This window comes from Schistocerca serialis, chromosome 8, assembly GCF_023864345.2.
Source record: "Schistocerca serialis cubense isolate TAMUIC-IGC-003099 chromosome 8, iqSchSeri2.2, whole genome shotgun sequence".
In the NCBI taxonomy this organism is placed as follows: Eukaryota; Metazoa; Arthropoda; class Insecta; order Orthoptera; family Acrididae; genus Schistocerca; species Schistocerca serialis.
In genome coordinates, this window is record NC_064645.1 from 388098099 (window position 1) to 388113791 (window position 15693).

Here is a 15693-nt window from a genome sequence, read left to right on the forward strand (position 1 = left end):
TTTGTCCCTTGCCAACCTTCACTAGGTGAACTTGATCATTACTGACCACTAGGAACTGGGATTTGTTCCACTGATTACTGTGTCACTGAACACTGAGTGATGTTGTACCTCAGATACCAACATCAAGTAGGATCATAAGCTGGGGATGACCATTACTTACACTGAGCAGGAGGAGTCATGTCCACATACAAGTCTGTCAACAACACTTACGTTGGTGGAACCATCAACCAGCTGTCCACCTAAATGTATAGCCACTATAAAATTGTGGCTAAGGGCAGAATTAACCACTCAGTTGTGTAATGTACTGCTGAATACAACTTGCCAACATGCACAGCTTCAGTGACTGTTTCTCAACCCATACCTTCTGATTTAGTAATGTCATTTTTAAGAATTGTGTTAAACACGTGTATTGTTTATGCTTAGTTTTTTGTGTATGATAATTATTGTTGATTTTATTTCAATTGAGCTCTTGTTTTAACCAATGTGCTAAGCTTTCACAGTGAACCTCCCACTCTGCAGTTGTCTAACATTGCTAACAGAAATCAGTTTATCAAGCACAATAGTTTAGGTATTGGTACTGCAGGCATTGTCATTAACTTAATGTTTTTCACTTTACAGGCTGCATCGGCACTGGCATGAATGATTTTATTGGTAAAAAAAGTAACTTACCGCAGCTTACAATCTATGCAATACCTGAAAGCTATCACGCTATGCTGCATATAGTTGAAGAGTGTGACAAGGTTGCTAATATGAACCTTTTCACATCTGCATTTGGAAAATTTGTGCCACTTGAAGAATTTGAATCTACTCAGACTCATACTACTGAAAACGTATGTACAGTAGTCATTATATAAACCTCATGTGTGTTGGGTCACTGTGTTCTTACAATTGTAAAAATTGCACTGCAAAGAAAATGAATTTTTTCATGCAGTGATGGTGACATTTTTCCACCAGGGTTTTAAATTCTTTTGGACTCTCTTATTGGTAACATCATAAACACACACTACTAGTTTCTTCTCACACTGGCATTTTTAATTGTAAAAGTACGTCAACAAGTACGTCATAAGGAGCAGGCTATAAATTTCACTAAGTCTGTCGTACTGCATGCCAGAAAGCTAAGTTCATATTTGTATTTCTGCATCTACATGCATACCAATGGAAGTGTGTGGCAAAGGGTATTTGTCATTGAAACACTTTTAAGAGTTTCTTGTCATTTCATTTGTGTGTGGCTTGCTAATGCCTCTGTGCATGCTGCAGTTAGTCTAGTCTTGGCTTTGCATTCCTTATGGTAGCAATGCGAAGGGAACTGAAGTATGTATATATATAGATTCTTCTCTTAATATGGATTCTTGAAAACCTTGTAATTAATCTTTTGTGGGATAACTGATATTTATCATCACACATTTACCAACTCAGATTATTCATTTCATTGACACTCCCCTGTGAATCAAACTTGTGGCTATTCATATTGCCCTTATTTGTGTACAACTGATAGCTTCTATGAGTCCTATTTGAAATGGGTTCCTCACAAACATGAGTGGTGTTCTAAGATTGGACATGCAATAGTTTTGTAAGCAATTTCCTTTGTGGGCTGACTGTTTTTTCCCAATGCACTATCAGTGAAGCAAAGTCAGTCACTTGCTTTACCTACAAATGAGACCATGTGGTCATTCAGTCACCACACTTTTGTTACACCAAGTTATTTATACGAAGGGTAGTCATAAAGTTTGAATTATCACCACAAAAATATCAAGCTGTGTTTGTGATGGTGTTGATTCTTCTCTGCATATTCACCCTCCAATGTGACACTTTTTTTTCCAATGGTTAATGACTTGGCAGTGACTTTTAATTGTAGATATCTGCATTTTAATTCTTTAGGAAATGTTCCATGTTGAAAATCACCTCATTTTCATTCGGTAAATGCCTGACACACAATAGTTTCTTCGTCTGAGGGAAGAGTAAAAAGTCACCGGGTACTATGTCAGGAGGATAATTTAGATGGGGCCGGGGAGGGGGCGGCGGCAGAAGAAAAATTTGCCCGAAGAACAGCATGTATGACAAGATGACAAGTGTTCTGCGAAGAATGAAGTGGGACATCGTGGAACAATGACACTCCTTGTTTTACCACCACACTATGTCACTTAAAAACTCTAAACATCATCTTATCTGTTGACGATTGTGACTCCTCGTTTTTGTTTTTTTTCAATGTTGAATCCACATTTGCTTGTATCACTCATCCATTGTGATTAGGTGGTTAAAGAAGTCATTTGGATTGGCCTGACTTGGCTGTTACATTTGCACAGGTGTCTTGATTCTGCAAGCTTTTTGAAAGGGAGTGAGTAGTTGCAGGATGCAGTGGGGAGCAACCCTTGTCCTGTTCAAAATGTCATATGGGCCTCCAATTCTCCTGAAACACCTGATTTTTTAGAGAGATTGTCTGCCACATCATTTTTTGTTGTTGATATTTGTTTGAACAAACTCCAAGAATTTGCACCACCTAATCACTTTGTTATACGATAGTGCATTGTTGCTGTAGAGTTCCACCAACATAGCATTGATTGTTCCAGTATTGTTCTAACCTTGGTTGGTCTCATAGGAACTTACCTCCACCTACCATCTAAGCTTGGGCACAGTTTTTATGTTCGAGGGCTGTATGGTTGGTAAAAATGGGAGCTAACTCAGCTATAAATTCTGTATGGAATTCAGTAGGAATTCTATTGGATTTGATACAGAATTTATAACTGAGTTAGCTCCCATTTTTACCAACTATGCTCAATAATGGTCATTCTATTGGGTATTGGAGCCTTTTTTGTGATAACAGCTTTTCCTGAATGCCACTGACATTAATCCCTCATCATTGGATTGGTGTGTGAATTAAACTGAGGCAGTATTTTTGTACCTACCTTTGTAATGGAGCTTAACATTTCTGACCTCAGTTTTATTTCCTGTGTCATCCATGAAAGTCTGGCACTAACTTTGGTGCCACTGACAGTCTTTACATATAACTAGAATTTCTTTAGGTTTTGATCAAGGTGTTTTGGTTAGATTCTTCTACAGTGGTCACTGAAGCCTTCATGCATTGCCATTTTGACAGTGAAACGTATTTCATTCAGCATCTCTCTATCTGTAAGTTCCTCATGGAGTATACCACTACTGCCTGTTTATGTATTTGTAGTTTACTGAACATTTAAATCTTTCTGCTCATTTTGATTGTCCTTTGTACTTCAGTAATAATTGTTGCTACAACAGCAGTGATCATTGGTGCTAGTGTGATCATCCTGAAAGAAGTCAGGTCTATTTGTTGGCATTATGTCTAATACACACTGAAGCACCAAAGTAATTGGTACAGACATGCATATTCAAATACAGACATATGTAAGCAGGAAGAATACGCACTGCAGTTGGTAACGCCTCTATAAGACAACAAGTGTCTGGCGCAGTTGTTAGATTGGTTACTGCTGCTACAGTGGCATGTTATCAAGATGTGAGTGAGTTTGAACATAGTATTATAGTCGGCACATGAGCCAAGGTAGTGATGAAGTGGGATTTTGCCGTACGACCATTTCATCTCTAACTGACAAACCAGGGACTCCTAAGATACGACGTGGCAAACAAATGGTAATGAGATGGGGAGCTATTAATATCAATGGGGGCTACTCTGGGAAGAAGTTAGAGCTGGCAGAGGCTTCAAGTAAGATGGGGCTGGACGTTTTAGCTGTTATTGACATTATTGACATTCGGGTAAGGGGTGAGAAAGAAGAGGAAGTGGGAGAATACAAGGTCTACCTGTCAGGAGTCAAAGGAGGAATAGCACAATGGGGTGTAGGGCTTTACATCAGGAAAGAAATGGAACCCAGTGTAGTTGCAATAAGGTATGTAAACGAACGATTGATGTGGACAGATTTGACGGTGTCTAGCAAGAAAATTAGGATTGTGTCAGTATATTCGCATTGTGAAGGGACAGATCAAGATAAGATGGATAGTTTTTAGGAGGCACTCAGTGATGTAGTTGTTAGAGTAAAGGAAAAGTACAGTGTTCTGCTCATGGGTGATTTTAATGCCAGGATTGGAAATCGAACAGAAGGGTATGAAAAGGTTATGGGTAAATTTGGAGAGGACATGGAGCCCAACAGGAACGGGAAACAACTCTTGGATTTTTGTGCCAGTATGGGCTTAGTAATCACAAACTCCTTTTTTAAACATAAGAACATTCACCCGTATACTTGGGAAGGCAGGGGAACCAGATCTGTCATTGACTATATAATAACAGATCAGGAATTCAGGAAGGCTGTGAGGGACACACGTGTATTCAGGGGATTCTTTGATGACACTGATCATTATTTAATCAGCAGTGAAATTGGGATTGTGAGGCCGAAAGTGCAGGAGGTCAGGTCCATATGTAGGAGGATAAGAGTGGAGAAACTTCAGGATAAGGAAATCAGGCACAAGTACATAACAATGATCTCAGAAAGGTACTAGTTAGTTGAATGTAGTCAATTTACAGAAATTGGAAAAGGAATGGACAAGGTACAGGGACACAGTACTAGAAGTGGCTAAAGAATGTCTTGGAACAGTAGTGTGTAAAGATAGGATGAAGCAAACAGTTTGGTGGAATGACACAGTCAAGGCAGCCTGTAAAAGGAAAAAGAAGGCGTATCAAAAATGGCTACATACTAGAACTCAGGTAGACAGAGAAAGTTATGTTGAAGAAAGAAACAAAGCCAAACAGATAATTACAGCATCCAAGAAGAAATATTGGGAAGACTTTGGAAACAGGTTGGAGACTTTGGGTCAAGCTGCTGGAAAACCATTCTGGAGTGTAATTAGCAATCTTCGAAAGGGAGGTAAGAAGGAAATGACAAGTATTTTGGACAGGTCAGGAAAACTGCTGGTGAATCCTGTGGATTCCTTGGGCAGATGGAGGGAATATTTTGAAGAGTTGCTCAATGTAGGTGAAAATACAATCAGTAATGTTTCTGATTTCGAGGTACAATGGGATAGGAATGATGATGTAAATAGTATCACATTTGAGGAAGTGGAGATAATGGTCAGTAGATTGCAGTGCAATAAAGCAGCTGAGGTGGATGAAATAAGTCGGAACTCATCAAATACAGTGGAATGTCAGGTCTTAAATGGCTACACAGGATAATTGAAATGGCCTGGGAGTCGGGACAGGTTCCATCAGGCTGGACAAAAGCAGTAATCACACCAGTCTTTAAACATGGAAACAGAAAAGATTGTAACAACTACAGAGGTATCTCTTTAATCAGCATTGTGGGTAAAATCTTCTCAGGTATTGTTGAAAGGAAAGTGCGAGTATTAATTGAGGACCAATTGGACGAAAATCAGTGTGGGTTTAGGCCTCTTAGAGGTTGTCAGTACCAAATCTTTAGCTTACAGCAAATAATGGAGAAGTGTTATGAGTGGAACAGGGAATTGTATCTATGCTTTATAGATCTAGAAAAGGCATATGACCGGGTTCCTAGGAGGAAGTTATTGTCTGTTCTATGAGATTATGGAATAGGAGGCAAACTTTTGCAAGCAATTAAAGGTCTTTACATGGATAGTCAGGCAGCAGTTAGAGTTGACGGTAAATTGAGTTCATGGTTCAGAGTAGTTTCAAGGGTAAGACAAGGCTGCAACCTGTCTCCACTGTTGTTCATATTATTTATGGATTATATGTTGAAAACAATAGACTGGCTGGGTGAGATTAAGATATGTGAACACAAAATAAGCAGTCTTGCGTATGCGGATGACTTACTTGTGATGGCAGATTCGATTGAAAGTTTGCAAAGTAATATTTCAGAGCTAGATCAGAAATGTAAGGACTATGGTATGAAGATTAGCATCTCCAAAACGAAAGTAATGTCAGTGGGAAAGAGATATAAACGGATTGAGTGCCAAATAGGAGGAACAAAGTTAGAACAGGTGGATGGTTTCAAGTACTTAGGATGGCAACATAGTGAAAGAACTGGAAGCGAGGTGTAGCAAAGCTAATGCAGTGAGCACTCAGCTATGATATACTCTCTTCTGCAAGAAGGAAGTCAGTACCAAGACAAAGTTATCTGTGCACCGTTCAATCTTTCGACCAACTTTGTTGTATGGGAGTGAAAGCAGGGTGGATTCAGGTTACCTTATCAACAAGGTTGAGGTTACGGATATGAAAGTAGCTAGGATGATTGCAGGTACTAGTAGATGGGAACAATGGCAGGAGGGTGTCCACAATGAGGAAATCAAAGAAAAACTGGGAATGAACTCTATAGATGTAGCAGTCAGGGCGAACAGGCTTAGATGGTGGGGTCATGTTACACGCATGGGAGAAGCAAGGTTACCCAAGAGACTCATGAGTTCAGCAGTAGAGGGTAGGAGGAGTCGGGGCAGACCAAGGAGAAGGTACCTGGATTCGGTTAAGAATGATTTTGAAGTAATAGGTTTAACATCAGAAGAGGCACCAATGTTAGCACTGAATAGGGGATCATGGAGGAATTTTATAAGGGGGACTATGCTCCAGACTGAATGCTGGAAGGCATAATCAGTCTTAAATGATGATGATGATGATGATGATGATGACCATTTCATGAGTATACTGTGAATCAGGAATCTGGTAAAACATCAAATCTCGGACATTGCTGTGTCCAGAAATATCCTGCAAGAACGGGACCAATGCCAACTGAAGAGAATTTTTCAGTGTGACAGAAGTGCAACTATTGAGCATCAACAAGTGTCAGTGTACGAACCATTCAACAAATCATCATCAGTATGGGCTTTCGGAGCCAAAGGCCCACTCGTGTAACCTGACACAAAGCTTTATGCATCGCCTGGACCTCTCAACCTGACGTTTGACTGTTCATGACTGGAAACATGTTGCCTTGTTGGACAAGTCTCATTTAAAATTGTATTGAACGGGATGGTATGTGTGCAGTGTATGGGTATGGAGACAGCCTCATGAATCCATGGACCCTATATGTCAGAAGGTGACTGTTCAAGCTAGTGGAGGCTCTGTAATGGTGTGAGGCATGTGCAGTTGGAGTGATATAGAACCCCTGAAATATGTAGTTATGACTCTGACAGGTGACACATATGTAAGCATCCTGTTTGATCACCTGCATCCATTCATGCCCACTGTGCTTTCCAACGGACTTGGGCAATTCCAGCAGGACAATGCGACACCCGACACATCCAAAATTGCTACAGAGTGGCTCTAGGGACACACTGCTGGGTTTCAACACTTCTGCTGACCACAAAACTCCCCCAACATGAACATTGTTGAGCATATCTGGGAAGCCTTGCTACGTGCTTTTCAGAAGAGATCTCCACCTCCTTCACATTCTTATAGATTTATGGACACCCTGCAGGACTCATGGTATCAGTTCCTTCCAGCACTACTTCAGACATTAGTCGAATACATGCTACGTCGTGTTGCGGCACTTCCGTGTGCTCGTGGGGCCGCCACACGATATTAGGCAGGTGTACCAGTTTCTTTGGCTGTTCAATGTATTTGTGTCATGAATGGGCACATGAACTATTTATTCTAAGTAGCATTAAGAGAAAGTGTTTTATGTCATTTCACATTGTCTTGTCATGCCATCTCTTACAAAACTCTAACCCTCCAAACTCTTTGATGATTAATGTCTCATTCATTAATAAGAACATGGTTACGTCCTAGAGGTTTGATTTTCAGCTACATCTGGAAGTGAGTCAGTAGTTGATAGAAGGACCCAATTATAAGCAATGTTTACCCATGACGCTAAGTGTTGCCCAAACAATCTAGCATGCAGCTTCAGTTTCCACCTTGGTGGACTGAGTTTCTTCTCTATTGCTATGAATTCAACAACTTCATTTCCCATTAGCCTATCCTTTCAATATGCACTTAGATTTAGACAAAAAATTTCATTATTGTTAAATTTGGGATTCATGCAGTGTTCATATCGTATATCAAAAGTCATAGAATGATAATTATGAACACCTGTACAGATAACAGCAGAACTGTGTACCTATATAAAAACCTGAAACATTACTGACCTGTAACGGGAATCCAATAGCTACCTGAATGCAATTAGGTACTGGTAGTGTAACATTCTTGGTCACTTCAACAGCAACTGCTGAGCTTATCGGTATGGCATCTTGCTGTATAACTTATTGCTGGCACACTGGCCAACATATCCATAGAATTCAAGTAAACAGAAGTAATTGTAGATGCTGCAGTTTGTACCTTAATGTATGTATATAATTATGTATTTTTCTTTCATGACAATACTGTCAGTTTCTGTATATTTATGGACAGGAAAGATTTATATAAATTATGAAGAGAAAAATAATCCAAAATCTATGATTTGTAATTACTTAATGCAAAATTGACAGTTTTCACTAATTGTCATGAAATTTGGCATTTTCCCCAGTTCTGTGTAAAAATGAAAATCTGTGGGTGGTAGTTTACTAGTATTGGTAACTAACAGTTATTCAATGATGGAATTGGATTTTGACTTTTTTTTATCAAGTCTTAGAATTTAGTATTGTCTTAAAATAACAGTTGACTTCCCACGTAAAGAAAAAAGATGTGACTTCAAACTAACTGCATTCCAGTAACAGCACTAGTCATCATTATGATATTTCCCAACCCTTTTGCCGAATATGTTACACAAATAATTGTATTTTTAAGAGGTCTTTAATATGGTTCTAAATTAAACTATATATTTTAGTAGTACACAAATATAAATGTGAAAAAAATCAGGTATGACACTTTTTTTGCAAACATGTAAGCCAATGTGGCATCTGATAACCTCCCAACCTAATCTAGGCTCCAGCCTGTGCAACGGATCACGCTGTGATTACAGATCTCATTCATGAAATGGTAGCAATAGTATTGAACAAATATTGAAGTAAATATTATTCGTATGGATAGACCATATTTGCATGGCAACATGTGTTCTGTGCTGCAATTGGCTGATAGAAGCAAGTGAGTGGGAACAATGTTGATTATGTGTTTGTGAAGCTAAATTTCTGTAGTTGGCAATTTTCATATTTACTCTTGCTTATGACAAAATATATGCAGTTTAATTGATGCACTACATTAAAGATCTATTCAAACAACATTGTTTTTGGTATGATTTGTTGCCCAAAAATATAGGAAAATCTGACATTGCTGTATGAAAATATTACCTGTGTTCCAAGTTAAGACAGAGGATAGTTTTATCATTGTGAGAAAAATGAATTTATGGTGATTAAAACAGTAAGATTTTGAGAAATATAGGGACTAAATATATGAGGCACAAGTGAAGGAAATGCTGAAATGCCCTCTGTTGCATCTTCAAATCAGGCTTTTAACTATTCTGATCACAAATCCATGTATTAAAAATTTTGCACATGGATGGAGCATCAACCATAGCATTAAATCTTCTTGTAGTGTTAGTAAACAGTCAGTCAGTTGGAAAATGGAAGGTTTATTAAAATCCCTTTACCATAGTTTCAACATTTGTTAAAATGTTTTCTTCAGAAACAGGTTTTGAATGGAAACTTTTGTGATCGCTCCTTATATAAATGATTTTTTAATAATGTAAATAAATCTGATCTGTGATGTCAATATATATAATGCAATTCATAAGTATATTTTCATTTTCGATGTAAAGTGGAAAACAATTAAATAAGACAAAAATAGGAACATACAGTACTTAAAAAAAGCCGTCTGAAGCAATTACTGAAATTGAAAGAAAATAAAGCCACAACTGACAGAAGATAATGTAGAAAATAATGAGCATCAACAAAATTTGCAAAAAATAATACGCAAGCTGCCCATAATATAAAATAGTTTTTCCTGTTTCTCCTCATATTTTACATAACTACTCATTCAGCTATTTCAGTTATTTTCAATTGCAGCTGTTTTCTTGCTCTGTTATACTTCTTATCAAAGTATTGAAGTGGGATGTGATTCATTCCTCATTGTGTCTGCAGCATTTCATGAGTGGCACATTGTTCTGGTGGTTACAAATGGCTAACGTCGTGGGCCACTCACTGAACATTCACTAAGTTTGGGTACTAGAGTTCCACACTGGTCACTGTGCATGATTCCTCAGTTTTGAGCATACTTTTGACCATCATTTAGCAGGATAACTTTGTCTCTCAGGTAGGGAAATCCTGCCTTATTTGTCTCTGCCTGGATTTTGAGAAAATTCAAAACCCCAAAAAACTCATTCTTAGTGTGAGCTCTACACTGAATAAGTGAATGGTTACTGAGGGCAGACAGTCATTAGTGATTGGACTCTGTGGCACTTGATACACATCAGTTGTATTAGGTTTACTCAAGCATTTGGAAAAATTTTTCACCATTCATCCATTGTTTCCCAAAGGCCCATGAGACTACCAATTAAGGGGGCCACATGTGTATATACACTTCAACAATTGATAGAACTGGATCACATTACTTCTGAAACATGGTAAAAGTCATGACGGCCCTTGCTACTACCTATTGTGCCTCATTATCGCCACCTGAGGAACAGCGTTATAATGGAACTACATGATTGCTAGAGATACAAACGCCATCATCACAGTCCCTATTACCAGTAATTTGTAGTGTGATTTGTATATCTATGGCTGTAATAGTGATCAAGATGAAAACAAAATTCTCTTAACAGAGATTCCATAAAATGACTGTTGTCTGTGACTAGGACTTGTCAATAGTGTAATACTTGTGCTGTATGTTATAGTTCAGTGACTGCAAACCCATCAATACTAAAAGCACAACCTTAGTGTTATAAAGCTTTGGAATGAGGTTGTTACATTTATTGTTGCCATATTTTGTACATTTAACCAAAAAGGTGCAATGTCGTTGAAATCATGAAATGTTCCCCAGAGCCAAATCTGTACTTCTTAATGTTTGTAATTTAAGTACAGTTACAAATCAGACTTTTGCCTTTAACAGAAGAGACATAAATGATCCCAGATGTAAAAATAATCTGGATGAGGGTGAGTAGGACTTAACACACCAAGACTTCTGTACAAACTTAATTATGTATACAGATTGGTTCATTCATCGCAGGAATTGACAGTTTCAACAATTTTTTATTTTTGCGTATTATTGACATTAATAATGGCAAGATATCAAAATATGTGACATAAATGGCCGTATCTTTTGATTGGATTGAAATAGAAACTTTAATATTTTAGACCGCCAATTGACCATGGACTTTAGTATGTGGAAAAATGTCACAGTGATTTCTAAAAAGCTTATGATTCCATACTTTTGACAATAAACGTAGGTGTGGTACTATGATGTGATGTACCAAGTGAAATTTGTGACTGCATTGAGTACATTTTGACAGGGAGGATGCAGTATGTTATGTGGGATGTAGAGTTATTGTCAGATGTAGAGTAACTTTGGTTATGCCTCAGAGAAGTGTGTTGGGACTCTTACTGTTCATTTTCTTTGTTAATGACCTTGTGGGCATTATTAATGGTAACCTTAGACTTTTTACAGATGATGCAGTCATCTATAATGAAGTACTATCTGAAAGAAGACTCGTAAATATTCAGTCAGATCTTGATAAGATTTCAAAGTGGTGCAAAGATCGGCAGTTTGCTTTAAATGTTCAGAAATTTGAAATTGTGCACTTTACAAAATGAAAGAGTATAGGATACTATGACTATAATATCAATGAATCACAGTTGGAATCTGCCAACTCATACAAATACATGGGTGTGCAAAGATTGCCAGCTTGCTTTAACTGTTCAGAAATTTGAAATTGTGCACTTCATAAAATGAAAGACTGTAGGATCCTATGACTATAATATCAATGAATCACGATTGGAATCTGCCAACTCATACAAATACACGGGTGTAACACTTCGTAGGGATGTGAAATGGAATGTTTGCGTAGGCTTAATTGTGGGTAAAGCAGGTAGCCAACTTTGATTTACTGATAGAATACTAGGGAAGCGCAATCAGTCTGCAAAGGAGATTGCTTACAAATAACTTCTACAACCCATTCCATAATATTGATCAAGTGTGTGGGACACATACCAAATAGATCAACAGGAGGTGATGAATGTATACAGAGAAGGGCAGCATGAGTGGTCACAGGTTTGTTTGATCTATGGGAGAGTGTCACAGAGATGCTGAAGAAACTGAATAGAAGACTCCTGAATTCAGGCTTAAGCTATCCCATGAAAGTCTATTAACAAAGTTTCAAGAACTGGCTTTAATTGACAGCTGTAGAAAGTTACTACAATCTTGGGTGTATCATTCACACAGGGATCACGAGGACAAGATTCGGATAAGTACATCATGCACTGAGGCATTCAATCAATCATGAATGGAATGGGAAGAAACCCTGATAACTGGTACAGCAGAATGTACCCTCTGCCATGCACTTAGTGGTTTGAAGAGTACAGTTGTAGATATAGACGTAGAATAATACCAGTCTTCAGGCATTGTCCATAGGACTAGGTTAGCTTAACCAGTTTGAGTGAAGAATGTAAAGAGACGCAAAAAGATGTAGAATGTATTATTTAAGTACTTCGCAGATTGAGCAGCAATCTGCAGTTCAGTGGACCAAATCTTCTGAAAGGGAAAGGAATGTTACGCCAGCATCTTCCCTAATAGATGCATGTTGCTTTCTAAATTGCAACGGCAAGGCCATGGTACTGCTGAGGTGACATGATATGAGCTTCCAGCCTGGTCCAGTGGAGTGTTGGGTTATTCATTCCATACACCGTTTTGTAATAAAACCGAACAGAGCAAGTATAAATACTAGCCGCCCAAACCTAACAGTGGCTGTTGTTGACTGCTGCCCACTCTGAGAACTAGTCCACACCAGCTGTCTTCCCGATGTGGGTAATCCAGCCTCATTTACAACTAGCCATTGTTGTTGATAGCTGCTGGTCTATGGTCCACACCTAGAACTCATGCTATGGGGGCTTCAACTGGTTCCATCTGCTGGGGCCTCCTGCAGGCTGACAACAACCGTCTCTTGGGTAGCTTTGAGAGGCACACCTGACGTACTTCAGGTCCACTGCCTGCTCTGTGTAGAGGCACCCTGCTGCTCGATGCTCACATTTGTGGGCCACTCATGCTGCTCTCTTCACTGTGGTCCCAGGTTCGAAGCACTGCACATCTCTCCTTTAGGCTGCTATCTGGGGCTGTAGGCCACACACACCAGCTCCTGTCACTGCCCTCCACTGCTGGACCATCCATGCTGCATCAGTACCCCCAAACAGAACCACTGGGACATAGTTACAGCACAAGGCCACAGCACTGTTGCGGTTTTCTGACTGGAGGAATTACTGCCACCACCACACACTGCCGTCCTGTTGTCAACGCTGCAGCCATGATGCCGTCCATAGTGGCTGTATGAATGCTGCTGAAAAAAATATGTTATTGATACCACTGCTTTTATGATTCCATGACAGCTGCGGAATTAGCTCTTCCTGACATTCTGTGGTGTGAATAATTCACTAATCATCCGAGCACTGTAATTTAAAAATATGATTCCAGGTTAAATGAGAGAAACATCCTTATGGCGTTAATCTTATCAAGATAAATAAATAAACCAAAATACAACCTATTTCCATAAACATTATTAGTTCTTAATGCCTATCTGTGAAGAATGTGAGCTTTATGGATGTACACACCCTCCTTTTTCAGTGTCAGCCAAGCCCAAATTGTACGAGGCTTCCATAATGTAAATTGCTTACAGATGTCTTGGGGACCTACTGAAAATACATCTCTGTCCTTTGAGACTCTTACTTTGCTTGTTTTCAATACCAAATGACATTCAAACTGGTGGTTTCTAGGAGACACCTTGTATCAGCACTCTAGTTCTGTTGAATTACTAATCAACATATTTAAATATTTCTTGCTTGTTGAGAGAACATTAGGTTTTGAGGTTAACACTGGCTTACTACTTACAGGTTATCAAATTTTTGCAAAGTTCCTGGCTGGAAACCATTACTACGAATATCGTAATGTGTTTGCGAGATGTTGGGAAAGGTTGGTTTGATATATTTGTTGACAAGTGGCATGTATATGAAGTTTCAAAGCTCTCTAGAATGATGGAACTAGCAAAGCTCCGGATGCAGGTATTTCTTCCATTCTTTTCATTATCTAAATATGTTACAACATAATGGACGTTTCATTTGTGACATCTTCCAACTTATGTAAATTGTAGCTGTGTAAAACATTTTTGTGTTTAATTTTGAAGTTGTTTCAGTGTTCATTCGTAGCACATGTTGGTGTAATTTTATGATTTTGATACTCTAGTGTGTTAACAGCTTGTTTCTATTACACATTATTTTGAAAGTAGTGATATATTACTACATAATACAGTCTGCCTCGATAGCTGAGTGGTCAGCATGACGGAATGCCATGGTAAGGGGCCTGGGTTTGATTCCCGGCTGGGTCGGAGATTTTCTCTCCGCTAAGGGTCTAGGTGTTGTGTTTTCATCATCATCATCATCTCATCCCCATCTACATGCAAGTTGCCGAAGTGGCGTCAACTCAAAAGACTTGCACCAGGCGACTGGTCTACCCAACAGGAGGCCCTAGCTACACGACATTTCGTTTCATTTCACTACATAATACAATAACTTCCAAGTGCCTCCATTTTCTGTTTGGAAAAAAAAAAAATTTAAGGCTTTCGTTTTACTCATCCAGCACTGAAGGTGATGGGCTTATCTTTCTACCGAAGTTATAAACAGGGAGTCACAAAATTTTTTTGAGAGGTTAAAAAAAGGTAGGGCAGAGCAGGTAAAATAGAAGAAAAGACAAGTAACACAATGACTTAAAAAAACCACTCCGTCTTCAGGCCACGAGTGGCCTACCGGGACCATTGGACCACCGTGTCAACCTCTGTGGAGGATGTGGATAGGAGGGGCGTAGGGTCAGCACACCACTCTCTCGGTCATTAAGATGGTATTCTTGACCGAAGCCGCTACTATTCAGTCGAGTAACTCCTCAATTGGCATCACAAGGCTGAGTGCACCCCGAAAAATGGCAACAGCGCATGGGGGCCTGGATGTTCACCCATTCAAGTGCCAACCACACCCGACAGCGCTTAACTTCGGTGATCTCACGGGAACCGGTGTATCCACTGCGGCAAGGCCGTTGCCCAACACAACGGCTTAAGTAAAAAAATAATTAAAAAATACCTTTGATAATGCATTCTTTTACAGAGCTTTCAGTTATTTTCCATCTTTTCATACACTATGTGATCAAAAGTATCTGGAGAACCCCAAAAACATTTGTTTTTCATATTAGGTACATTGTGTTGCCACCTACTGCCAGGTACTTCATATCAGCGACCTCTGTAGTCATTAGAGATCGTGAGAGAGCAGAATGGGGTGCTCTGCGGAACTCACGGACTTCAAACGTGGTCAAGTGATTGGGTATCACTGTCATATGTCTGTATGCTAGATTTCCACACTCCTAAACATTCCTAGGTCCACTGTTTCCAATGTGATGGTTATAAACAGGGAGTCACAAAATTTTTTTGAGAGGTTAAAAAAAGGTAGGGCAGAGCAGGTAAAATAGAAGAAAAGACAAGTAACACAATGACTTAAAAAAACCACTCCGTCTTCAGGCCACGAGTGGCCTACCGGGACCATTGGACCACCGTGTCAACCTCTGTGGAGGATGTGGATAGGAGGGGCGTAGGGTCAGCACACCACTCTCTCGGTCATTAAGATGGTATTCTTGACCGAAGC

General features: G+C 39.2%; 1 protein-coding gene across 1 annotated transcript in view; it reads left to right on the plus strand.

Annotated features, from left to right (window-relative positions):
- The window catches only part of LOC126417029 (dynein axonemal heavy chain 1-like), a gene marked incomplete at its 3' end in the record, with an annotated part of 951942 nt that overhangs the window by 64021 nt on the left and 872228 nt on the right, over nt 1-15693 (plus strand). Inside the window, exons 6-7 of the mRNA XM_050084920.1 lie at nt 619-830; nt 13903-14070. Coding sequence (XP_049940877.1) covers nt 619-830; nt 13903-14070 — 380 coding nt within the window. The remainder of the gene's footprint in view (nt 1-618; nt 831-13902; nt 14071-15693) is intronic.